Raw genomic sequence first — 13,543 nt, forward strand, 5'->3', positions numbered from 1 at the left:
TGAAAATAACTAGCACAGGGTAAAGCAAAAGGACCCCTAAATTCCCACAATTTCAACCTCTTGAGTTCTTTCATTTCCAAAGGAAAAATGTAAGGTGAAATGAAATTATAGTTATTTACCCCAAATTCTCTAGGCCTTTTGAGTAGCTCTTTATTATAAGTGAGCAAATTCTGCAGGAACAAGGTAATGGGAAACAAAAAAGTTCCAAATACATTATGAAGCAAAAAAAAATTTGCTTCTCATGACATAGTTGTTAGAGAAATAAAACATTTTGAGTACCTGCCAGCCAAACCTTTGATTTTAAAATGCTAGAGCTCAGCAAAATGGTCATAATTTTGTTATACACAAGAGGAAAACCACCCGTTTGTCAAAATAAGTGTTTCTTTGCCAGCAGTGCAATGGAGTATACCCATTGTTTTTATTTAGAAAATCACCAGTAAGAAAGCAGCTTTTCCTGCTTGAGGAAAATTTTCTTCTCATGCTAAATGGAGAAAATGGTACAAATAACAGCTGTGCTAACTATGACTAAAAACTGCATAGTCATAAGAAAATTAAAAAATAAAATTAAAATCCCCACCAACACAATACCTCTCGCCCCACCAAAAAAAACCCCCAAAAACCCAAACCAAACCAAGCCATACCAACAAAAAAAAAACCAAACCAAAACAAAAAACAAACAAACAAACCAAAAGAAAACAAAATTAAAAAAAAAAAAAACACAAAAACCACAAAAAAATCCCAAACAAACCCAAACTTCCAGAAAGAATAATGAAGCAGTTATATTTCCTGACCTCTGCTCCCCAGGCTCGGAAACCCTTTTCCAGCCTCAAAGCATTTAGAGCATATGTTCCAAAGTCATCAATTCCCTCTTTTTGCCCAGCTTCCATGATTGCACTGTAAAGAGGTACAGAATCTTCTTTTCTATGGTAGAGCTCCCAGCCCAATTCACCTGTTACACAAAAAAAAGATTACTATTTTAATCATCTCAGCTAAATTATTCTAATAAATACACTCCTGTCCTTGGTCAAAAGCAAGGATCAATGCAGTTAGTGTTAATTCACACTCTATAATCTATCATATAGCAAGTCTAATCCCAGCAAAAACTACCAGGATTTGTGCTCTACATCTTAAGCAGTGGTACTATTATTCAAATTTGAACTGTTAACTGAAAACTGGGGGTAAAAAAACTATCAAAATTCAAATTTGAACTGTTAACTGAAAACTGTGGGTAAAAAAACTATCAAAATAACTGATAAGGAAAGGTCATGTAACCAAGTCGCAAGGATAAATTAAGGACCTTATGAACAGATGATGACTTGGCAAGTGAACAGCAAATGTAACTGACTGTAAATAAGAATGAGTGTATTTAGCATATTTAGCACAACAGAAAGAGAATATTAATTGCAAGGATTTCAGCTGCTTCAGAATGCTCTCAATTCAGTCTATTACACTCAAAATTGATGTAGAAAGAAAAAAAAAGTAACTGGGAAAGCCAAATATTAAGCACTACAGCATTACATTTTCAAGGCACATTACAAACACTAATATACGGTAATCCAAATACAGTTCTTGACGTTGGTTTTGCAGCAAATACCAAAGAGGTTATCAGAACTGGCCTTTTGTTCTGCAAAATAAATATTTACACTATAGGGTATTTCTAGAGAAAAAGGTCTTGGAAAACTCAGCACAGACCCTGACCATATCCCATTTGAAAATCAATGTACCATGATGCCTCCCACACTTATGTGTAAGATGCAGCAAACCTACTTTTCATGAATACATGAGAAGACTTAGTTTTCAACATAATTTTAGTGACATTTATTATTTTATTCATTGTCCCTTTCCTTAAGTGTATGTTTTTTCCATTGCTTACCTGTGTAAGATATCCTAATGGCAGTAACAGCAATATTGGAAAGTTTCAGATGTCTACACTGGAGAAATTTAAATGAAGCATCACTTAGGTCTTCATTTGTCAACTTCTGGAGGACCTGTCGTGCATATGGACCTGCTACACTAAGTACTCCCATCTCATCTGTCATGTTTTCTATTTCAACCTTGTATCCACCTGTTGTTATTTTGTCTTCTATCCATCTGCATATAAAACACAACACTGATGTTACACTTCCTATGAAAAAACCTGAATTTTATAAGATTTTACTAGGCGTTATTTTTTGTCAGTATTCATTTCCCCAGCAGCTCCCAGTCCCCCACTCTCAAAACCAATCAAATATGTGCTACATTAGATAGACAAATCCATCATTGATGTCAAACAGAGTTTTCTGGTGAGACACATAGGAACACAGGGATCTGAGACAGAGCCAGGAAAGAACAGCATTTAAAGGGGTAGAACAGTGTTTTCAAGATAAGAGAAACAAGTGATTTCCTACAATGACAACAGATTTGGGCTTGGATCCAGTATGTGTTAGTAAAATGTTAACATACAGGAAGAGTAAGGAATAAACACTATGAACATAAGAAATCTCTAAATAAATATCTGTGAGAACAGAAATGTACAAGCAGGTTTGTTGCTTCGTGAATAGAGTATTCAAAGTATTGGCAGGAAATTCAATTAGGATTTAATAAAAAACAACAGCTGTGAATTATCTTTCAGGAAGCTCAGACAATAAATAAAATGGGTATATTTAAAAATTTTATGGAGTACTACATTTTTAAGCAGTATTGTAGGATTTCAGGCCTAGGCAAGTAACAAACAGGACTGCAGAAAATCTGTAGAATTAAATACATTAGATCTGGCTCTGCCATTTGGTTTCTGAATGTGCCAGTGCTCCTACCGATTCTTGTGGGGCTGTTATGAAACAGTACACTATTCTTTGCCTGTTAGGGTAGTGAATTTCTGTCTTTAATGTGTTGATTCATTTTGATTGACTGACTTACCAGCAACATTCAGTAAGAGCACTAGAAATATCAATTCCAATGCTCATCAATGAGGAGTAATTTAGTGAAGTCATCTTGCAACTTTTCTTTTCTCTTTTCTTTTCTCTTTTCTCTTTTCTTTTCTTTTCTTTTCTTTTCTTTTCTTTTCTTTTCTTTTCTTTTCTTTTCTTTTCTTTTCTTTTCTTTTCTTTTCCTTTCCTTCTCCTCTCCTCTCCTCTCCTCTCCTCTCCTCTCCTCTCCTCTCCTCTCCTCTCCTCTCCTCTCCTCTCCTCTCCTCTCCTCTCCTCTCCTCTCCTCTCCTCTCCTCTCCTCTCCTCTCCTCTCCTCTCCTCTCCTCTCCTCTCCTCTCCTCTCCTCTCCTCTCCTCTCCTTTTTCTCTTCTTTCTTTTCACTTTGTGAAAAGAGCCCAAAGTAAAAGACACCACCACAGCATCAAGAAGACTGAACTGCCTATCTGTCTGGGCCAGGTCAGTGCCTCTGGGGTCATTCCGGTTAAGAGCCAATTTTCTTTTTTGCGTAAGAGAGCACACTAAAAAGGAACAGCCACGCTTTGTTACATCATGCAATGCCAAAGACAAACAGGTTCAACAACAAAACAAGAACTACCCCCAATAAAGTATATTACATAACTGTTAGCAAGTTCTCCATCTTTTTACATCAGCAATAATCCAATATCCAACTGCTTATACTTCAGAATTCAAGTCAACCAAGTTTCTAAGAAACTAAAATCAATAAATAAGTAGAATTCTCGTGAACTTTGTGATAAATTTGTTGAGTAATAATTGAGAATTTGGAACTTAGCAAAAAATTTTCTGTACTAATGTGACTGTATAGAACTATGTACTTACTGCATAAAAAAATACACTAACCTCAGATCATGGAGTTCTGACCCTGACCCAGTTACAAGCATGAATTCTTCATGATCCAGTTGAGAGACAGTTAGCTCAGCATAAACTTTTCCTCTTGGTGTTAACATATGGCTTATATTTGTGGAACCCACCTAGAGAGTAAAATTTGTGATTATTAAGATTGCAAAATAAAAGCTTTGAATTCTTAAACATCATTAAACATATGGTTATTTATCTTCATTTGAAAAAAAAAATTTTAATGTTTGTTCTGCCATGCCTTAATAGGAGTGGAAAGAGATACAGCTGGCCAATCTCAAGCTTTAGAGTAGAAACTTCAGTTTTTATTTTGTAGAAAAAATGAAAATTTTTAAAATAAGTTAAATCAAGACCTTTATAAATATTTTCTAATTATGCATTACACAAGGCATTCTTAAGCTACATTTGTTTTGTCCAAATAAAAAATTCTCCATGTAATTAACATGAATATTCTTTTTCAATCTTGTGAATAAGGTTTTAGATCTCATATAAAGAATAACATATAAATAAGTAAAGAATAACATATGCTTTTCCTCTTACTATAAAGAGAGAAATACAGAGCTAGCTTATGCTTTTGTGGCCCTGATTTATGAATGCTTTTCTATTTTTTGTAGCTGCTGACTATGAATCTATATGTCTGCACATTTGAATCAGATTCCATACAGAAACTCAATCCCTAGAGTCAGAATTTCAATTAACAGTTACTTAGCAGTAACAATAAAACACAAACACGTTCATACATATATCATCCTTAGAAACAGAAATGTGAATATGCCATAGCTGTTGTGCTGGCCTGGTTCCAGAGGCAGAATTTAATCTCTCTGCTTTGATCATTCTGCTTTCACCGAAACTTGTCAATAACCTAGTCAGCAGCCAGATTCTAAACAATGAACCAAGCAAGGAAAAATATATTCCAGATATTAAGATTATTTTTCAGGCCTTATTTAATCAATTAATTCTGCCATAATTATAGTTAGATATAGTTATTGGCATATTAGAGGCATACAGTTGAATTTTCAGGACCTGATGCTGGTCATTCTCAATCCAATTGCAATACAAATATATCTCTGGTAACTCCACTGGATTATTTTATGATGGAGACAAGCATGAATGGGGCTAAAAATCAGACAACTTAAATAACAACAGCTGTGAATATGGATTTGGAAGTGGACTCATAAACTGTACCTTCTGCTTTGCCACCTAACTTTCCATTAGCATTGCTGATTAAACTCTGTAAAAAGCATTTGGTTTGTTCTCATAATTTCTTCTTTAATCTTGATTCCCCTTTACCACACATTCATATATTCAGCAAGTATTATCCACACCCACTGATGACTCAGTTACTCTGCCTCTACCCCAAACTAGACTGAAACGTTCAATTCAAATTGTTATCACGAAGTTAACAGAGTAAAATATATCACTAGATGGAAATTCAAGTCCTTTTTTCTCCTAGGATATCAATCTTGTGCCTTCCCACTGAGTTGACTTTAAGCTTTCAGAAGAGCTTATCTATCTTCAAAACCATACTCTCAGCATACTTGCTGTTTCCCTGTGTTTTCTCCCTTTGGTGTCTGAAGCAACAAAAACTGACACCTACTGCAAATACTTAATGAAATTCTGTGCTGAAATGACCAACCCAGGTTATCCTGCAACTGCAGGGTCAATTCAGAAAGGAGTAATCTGCTTGCTGGAGGTGTATCTCTAAAGTTAAAGACACTACATGAGAGTGTTTGACAAAGTAGGAAATAAAAAGGACTCAGGACCAAAACCTGAAGACCAAGAATAAGAAATCTGGGTAGTTTGTCACAGCATGCCATTTTTGAGCACAGGATCATACTCTCAGGATCTGTGAACAGCCACACTTGAGAAGAAACAATACATGTGAGGTGAAGTGGAATCTCCTAAGTATTTGCAACTCTGCCTGCACCAGGCAGCCAGGTATGAAGCAGAGTAAGTATGAGTAGAGGAAAACAATGGGTTTCATTTGAAAAAAAAGACAAAACTTCTCCCTTGGGAACTCATTCAACTGGGGTCAGGCAAGAGCCCCTTCCACTGTTCTCTGCTGCTCAAGCTGCCACCTTAAAGCACAATTTTAGGCAGGCAGCTGCCAAGCTATTCTACTGTAAAAAAATTCCAGGTAGGATTCACTTGCATTTTTTGGAAAAAGATTTGAAACACAGGAGGCTGTCTGTGGACATAAGGAAATATTTTTTTACTATAAAGTGGCTAAGCACAGGAGCCAGTTGCCCAGTTAACCCAAAAGCCATCTGAACATACTCCCAGGCAATGAGCTCCCGGTGATGCTTGTCCAACAGGAGGTTTGACAAGATGATATCCAGAGGTCCCTTCCACCTCATCCATTCTGATTCAATGATCTCTGCCAAAAGGTACTTCTGTGTGGGGCTAGTCTAGTATAAACTCCATTTGTGTGCTTTTAACTGAGAGCAATACATCTAACACAGAAGCTTCTCCAAAGGATCTGTGTATTTGGTATCCAAGAAATATTATTATAATATTATGGTCCATTTTCATATCTGAAACAGAGCTTGTCTAAGTTGTACATTACAACAGTTACCACTGTCCCATTTACCTTCGGAACAACATTTGCAAATAGATGATCAAGCAGTTTAACAGAATCTGTGCCTTTTACTTTAAACTTGCCAAATGGTGACAGGTCAATCACACCAACTTTTTCCATAACCTGTTTGTACTCACGACCCACAGGGTCAAACCAATTTGTGCGCCGAAAACTGGGTCTGAAACAGAGCATTTAGACACATAAAACACAATTTAGAAATTTTGTGCTCTTTGCAGCAAAACATAGTCTTCAGTTTTTTTAGTTTAATAATCATCCAAAAAAGATTGACTTTCCTAGTTGTAGGTAGCTTACCCAATATTTTCCTTAGTCTAACACAGCTTGATAATTAAAATCCTTTAACAACACAGAAAGATATGGGTTGATATTATATCAACCACTTTGTATAATAAACTGTGAACTGTTCAAATGTTAGAATAAGTAGTGGGCTGTCATGAGTAAATTTGCAGCATACTTTGTCAATGAATCATTTATTTAAGTTTGAGTTGTCGAAGGCTTTATTTCTGAACAGCAAAATGTGTCTCTTTATTCCTTTATGAGCCTCATTTAGATTAGACTCTTCCTTGAGCTTGGTTGCTTTCTGGTATTTCAAACCTAGAAAAGATACAAGATACCTTTATATGTGTTTTGAAATATCTTCATTATCAGAATAAAATGTATTCTGAACTATGGAAAAAGTAAGAATGGAAATTAATCTAATAGATACCTGTTGCTGAAATGAATGATAAATGCATGCTTCTCATTAAATTTAAATTGACTGCCTCTTGCTATCAGGACAATTATTTAGGGGAAGAAAAAAAAATTAATATTTCATTTACTTGTATCCAGTCTCATCTCCAGGTTTGTAGAACCAATGAGGTTGCTCCCATCCTGCATGGAATCCCATTGAACATTTTGACTTTAGCAAATCATACAGCCCGCTAGTTCTCTTTGTTGGTCTCCCAGCAAATCTTTCTTCTTTAGGGTAACCAACTAGAGGGAGGGAAAAAAAAAGCAAACCAAAATCACCAATAACTATGGCATGCTAAGATCATGATCCAAGATAGAAAACACATCTAGAAGCAGAGAAATCTAGATACAGGCTTTGCTGGAATCCATCTTTAGGATATAAATGTATTGAAAAAATATCTTCTTACCAATGTTATTGAAGCCATAAGATTCTCTTGCTTTGGCTGCTGTGTATTCTGTGGTGGTCCACTTTCCATAGCGGTTTGGATCTACTTCTATCAGGTCAAATGGAGGTTCCCCCTCAAGGATCCAGTCACTGAGGTACTTTCCCATGCCACCAGCATGTATAATGCCATACCTTAAAAACAGGAAAAAATGTCCTGCAGCGCCAAGTATTTCACATTTTGCTTTTTAAAATCAATACTAACATAAACTACTAACACAACCCCCAAAGTATTTTGAATTTTTCCCTCTTTTTTTTTTTTTTTAATTTGTTCAGTTTTGTTCTCTTTTCAGAAATTAAATTTTATATTAATGGATATTTCTACAGCCCCAATGTAGAATGTCATTGGTAATGTACAGCAGTTGCAGTTTAATGACAAATAATCATTAACACCAAATGATTTAAAATTTTTAATACCTTTTAATACCACCATGTCTTCAAAAAAATTGCCAAAATAACCTTCTGTCTAGAATATGTCTAAATTAATTCTTAGTTGTTTGCAAAATGCTCCCATGAGCACAAAAGAAAAATCCTTGAATAAACAGTAAGTCTGTCCCAAATCAAGTTTAGATTTACACGCAGCAAACCACAGACACTCATACAGAATAATGAAGCTAAAACCAGCTTAAATTGCTGGTCATTAACTTTGCAATCTGAATTCTATGTCTTCAGTTAAAATAGGCAAGGGCTTCACCAAGAAGAAAAAAAAGAAGTAATCGTTTCATTCTAATCCATATGCACAAGAAGAATGAATCCATTATAGCAATTATATGAATTTGATATAGTATCTTATCCATTATTTACTTATTTATCTAAATAAAATAGAAACATAAAAAAAATGAGTACACTAAATAATTTTGCCAACTACAGTCGGTACAGTGCAGTTCAGCACAAATCTTCAGACTCAGCAGAAACTTCTATCACTGCAGTGGATGCAGGAAGGATGAGTGCTTATAAACTGCTGCTACAGAAGAGTTAGCCGTTGCTGGTCCTAATTCAATTAAGCAACTCTTAGTTATTCATGGGTACAAGCTTTGATACCATGGAAGCTTATGATGCCCTCAAGTACAGCTCCAGATGAAATCTTAGGCAGTTTAAGTCTTCCTGTGCATTTCACTGCAGCCAAAAGCAAAGGAGAGCAGCAAAGAGATTGTGAGTGGTGACAGACCAAACATAATGAAGACCTTTAGCTTCACCTGAAGACTGCTGAGCTGATGGCAGGGCAAGCCCAGGAGCAAGGCAGTGCAGAGAAGGCTGCCCTGCTACTACAGATACAGCGCTGCAACTGGACTGCATTTTGCAGTTTTGCAGCACTGACTGTGCAACGCATTGAGTTTGGTGCTCTTAGCTGGGTCTACATTATCAGAGATTTTATATTACACAGGGTGCCCAAATCCCTCTTCATCTTAGATAAGAGGGAGCTGACTGTGTAAATGCAACCACTGGAATTCTGATGCACAAGAATAAAATATGTATTTCAGGGACAGGATTTTTACAAGTAGCTATGAAGAGTGGTACAGTGTAGGAATCTCAGCCTTCTTATGATTCAGACAAAACTTCCTTCATGAACATGAACTATTTTTCTCCAGTTTTTCATCTCTCCTTCCAATCCCTGACAGATTAAGTCCCCATTGTATGTGTCACATTCTTGTGTCTTACTTATGAGGTCCTGTGTGTCACCCACTTTCAAGTCTTTCCATTCCTATTCCTAGGAAATCTGAGTCTCTGCACACTGTGGTACCTTTTCTAGTGTTTTTGTCCCAGGTTATGGAATGGTTTCACTGCTTTAAATTAAATTTTTCTGAATAAAATCCTTAAACTACTCTCGTTAATATTTTCAAAATTTTAAGTAACTAAAAATGGGAAGCATTGAGCAATCTTAATAATAAATAGTGCTACGAGCTCTGCAAACTATACTTAACTAACTTCTTTGCATGTTAAAATGCCTAGCAAGCTGCTAATTTTAGATAATAAAAATCCTCTAATCTAAAAGCACTAAGTCCTCTGTCACAATGTTCCTGCTAGTTGACTGCAAGATAAGGATTTGCTAATGCACACAAAAAATTACAACACTGGTAGAACCACTGCAGTGACCCAGAAGCATAGAACAGAGAGTCAAAAGTCCCTGAAAAGCAGACAAAGTAATCCAATGACAGCCATATAACAGCAACCCATGTCTAAACATTTTGAGATTAATCAAACTCCTGAAACAAATTGTTTAAACAAAATTAGGCATGTAACACTAGTCTTCAATTTTTTACATATGGAACTTGATTCTGCTCCCATTGACAACAACAAAGAAAACATGTTCCAAAGTCTGGCCACAGAGTAATGAACTTAAACAGTCGTTTTGGTGAACAAGGTCTAGGCAAACCGCTTTTGTAACTATAAGTTCTGCAAATGTTACTGAAAGATAACATTATTTTTTTTTAAATCCAAGCAGCAAAGGTGAATACCTTTCACAATGAATCATTGCAAAATTACCAAGCTCTTTTATTTGAGAGCCTCAGAAAGCACGTTAGTGATACTGCCTTATCTTACTATCGGAGGGTTTGTTTGTTTTGGAATGAAAGAAACCTGGAAAAAGCTGAGCTGGATTTTGAACAGCAAATTAGGCAATTGGAAAAACAATGTAAACAGAATGTGTTCAATAAGATCTGCTTGGAATTGTATTTGGTTCATTCTATCCATCTTGAATCAATGGTCAAACTAAGACAACTAAAGAGATGTTGGTGTTTTAACACTTGCTCAAGTGCAGCCATAATAAATAAGATGTAAATCACATTCAAGAAAAACACCATAAGGGGTGGGAGAATAACACCAGTAAACCATATATTTCTATCGTTGCACTGCCCTTTTTATTTGATTTCCTTCAATACTCAGCAATGTAATTTTTCAGCTTTTTCTTTTTTGTATCCCTAGAGCAGTCAGTCACACACTATACTGGAATGTCTTCTATTTAATAGGCCTTCAGTTCTTCACACAGAACTGTATAGTGGACACTCATGTTTGTCCACCTTCAGTGAAACCAGATTTACATACAACAAACAACTGTAAAATACAGTGCAATTCAAAGCAAGAAATAAAATTAACTGGAAAGTATACTTTTAAACCCAGTATTTTTGTGACTTTAAATTGCTATGCAGACAGTACGAAGGACTACCATTTTTTGTTGCTTCATAAAGTGTCACAGGTATTGGCATCCAGAATAAAAGGAGGAAACAAAAATTACTGAGAGTAAAGAAATAAGAGAAAAGGATGATCTTACATTATAGAGGTTGTGGTTATTAAGATTGTTTACAATTACATTTTAACACAAAATATGTGCAAAACAACTCCCAAGCCCATAAAAATGCACAAAGCTTGAGGTGACTACCATTTTAACAATATGATAGGCAAAAATTCACAAGAGATAGGCAAAAATGTCACAAAGAACTTACTCACCCGAAACCAATAGCTACCCAGTAATTTCTGACACCCTGATGTGGTCCCACCATAGGAAGAATGTCTGGAGAATAGGTGATAGGACCTGAAATTGTGTTTACGATGTCTGCTTTTCTCAAAACAGGGACCATTTCCATAGCAGCCTCGATATGCTCCATTATTCTGTCTAAATCAGACTCAAAAAGTTCTTTTCCAAATCCTGCACAAGTAATTGACTCATTATATATACTTATTTACACAGAGAGCACATACATTTTAAATACAGCTATAGTATCTATATATAAATATAGGTGTCTATACAATACAGCTATCTATATCAATACAGCTATCTATATATAAAAGTTTTATGATAATAATTAGTGCATATGTTCAAGCCTTTGCTGTCCTACATAGGAAAAATGGCATGCATAAAAACCTAGTTACCTGCAGGACCAAGTTTATTTGTCACTGCAATTATACTATCCTTTATACATATTTGTTTAACCCTAAGGTCATGCAAATTCAACAATGAAGTAGAAAGGAAGTGAAGATACACAGAAACTTTCTTCTACATTAATAAGACTCACTTATTTTTCTCAATATGCCAATAATTTGAGGAGGGGAAAAAAGGTACTTCCTGTATCTGCTTATGGTTTCCATGAAATCATACAAATTTCTGGGTACATTTCACCCCTCAGCCTGGACTCTAAGCATGGCTGAACATCATTATGGAGAGGCACTTGATGCTACTGGAGACAGTAAGATCCAGAAGCCATGACAGGGCTACCCAGAACTGAACTGTCTTAACTGCCCCTCCTTAGGAAATACTATGTTTTTTAAAACAGCAATACTAATGACTTCATATAACTTTTTGTCTGGAAGTGAATGGAAAGCTGGAGCCTAGATATAAAACAACAATTTATAATGGTTTTTAGTAAGCAGCTGTATGACATAGGACATCTTTGTATTCTATACATATTTACAGCTCTCTTGCACTTATATCTAAGCACAGCATTTTGTCTAAGACATTCCTTTGCTGTTCCTATTTGACAATCACATTATCTCGGGGGTATCAATAAATATCCAGGGCCCCTGTCAGCATGCTGGAGAAAATTGTAAGAAAAATTTCTATTCAGGCAAAAAAGGCTATATAGCGCAGATTTGGTGACTCCTCTAATTTAAACACACAAGCAACTCTTCAGGAAGTAGGGTAAGACTACATTGTAGCAGGCTTTTCTTACATTACATTGGTATTTCTGTTATCTTTTATCACTAGAGTTACAACTATTCTTTGAAAAAAGTTTTTGCATTACAATCATGCAAAATATTGCATGATTTTAATTGCAAATTACAATCAAATTACAATATTGCAAATATTTTATATTTTCTGTCACATAAGGCAGCATGACAGCCTGGGATTTATGCACATTAAAATGTGTGCTAGTGCTTATTATGTTTAAAGATTTAATGTTCTTAGTCACCTGGTGGGACTCCATTTGTTACCCATGACTCCTGGAGCTTCATTTTCTCCTCACTTTCATACGGACCAAACAAAAGACCATCCCTTTCTTGCCTTAGATAGTATGATCCTTCTAAGTCACGGATCACAGGCAATTCTGTTTTTAGGGCTTTCACTTCAGGTATAGTTGATGTTACAACATACTGATGATGAACAGGTATTAGAGGGTGTTGCAGGCCAATCATCTTGCCTACATCACGGGCCCAGAAGCCTAGAGAAGAAAAAAAAAACAAAACCAAAATAGAAATATTCAAACATTCATTTCAGTGAATGGAAAATGACAGTAAAATATTTACAGTACACACTGTGCTTTTATGTGCGACAATTTTTTCCCCCATACTTCTAATTTTCACTTCATTTTTCATATTACTAGCATATTTTTTCCTTCCATAATTCCATGTCCTCTTTTCCTAATTATACTATTATATATTATTATAGTATGCACATATCAAAATATAACTAGTAAATTATAAATTAGACTTCTAAAAGTTCAGAAGAGAATTTCAATAACAGTTCCAGAAACCCCATGGCTTATTTCAGTAAAGTAGGTCTGCAGTGTACTCCTAGTAAAGTTAGAGACACTTAAAATCCAGAATAAATTAACTTACATTAGAAGGGTCAACCAAGCCCCTTACTATCAACCAAATGAGCTAGCATGTTTTAACAGTACACTAGTTAAGTCCTAACATCCCAACAGACTAAGGTAGTACTTTTCAGGCAACTGACCTCAGGAATTGGAGTTTCTCTCCTTTTTCATATGCATCATGTGACTCACATTAATTAATGTCTCACACAGGATTCAATTCATAATGATGCTTGTATTGGTGAATAGACAAGTGTGCTCTCCCACAGCAATCACATTAGAAGTTCTGATACAGACTCTGACCAGAAAATGCAAGCAACCATTTCCCTGCCTCTGCAGCTGGCTCAAGATCCTTCATGCATACCGTGAGACAGAAGTCAGAAAAGACCTAATTCTCCTGTTTTAAGGTTAAATTGGTAAGGCACACTCACTTAGTGAAGTATCTGTGTCAGAATGAAGGAGTGGAAACCAC

At 35.7% G+C, this 13,543-nt stretch overlaps 1 protein-coding gene across 1 annotated transcript in view; it reads right to left on the reverse strand.

The window, feature by feature from the left end:
- Nucleotides 1-13,543, reverse strand: part of DMGDH (dimethylglycine dehydrogenase) — a 39,458-nt gene that overhangs the window by 11,288 nt on the left and 14,627 nt on the right. The window contains exons 6-13 of the mRNA XM_066569309.1: nt 12,451-12,699; nt 10,991-11,189; nt 7,512-7,681; nt 7,194-7,347; nt 6,370-6,535; nt 3,765-3,895; nt 1,874-2,091; nt 792-949 (exon numbers count right to left, since the gene is read on the reverse strand). Of these exons, the coding sequence (XP_066425406.1) occupies nt 792-949; nt 1,874-2,091; nt 3,765-3,895; nt 6,370-6,535; nt 7,194-7,347; nt 7,512-7,681; nt 10,991-11,189; nt 12,451-12,699 (1,445 nt within the window). The remainder of the gene's footprint in view (nt 1-791; nt 950-1,873; nt 2,092-3,764; nt 3,896-6,369; nt 6,536-7,193; nt 7,348-7,511; nt 7,682-10,990; nt 11,190-12,450; nt 12,700-13,543) is intronic.

The sequence above is a fragment of the Molothrus aeneus genome, chromosome Z (assembly GCF_037042795.1).
Source record: "Molothrus aeneus isolate 106 chromosome Z, BPBGC_Maene_1.0, whole genome shotgun sequence".
Classification (NCBI taxonomy): Eukaryota; Metazoa; Chordata; class Aves; order Passeriformes; family Icteridae; genus Molothrus; species Molothrus aeneus.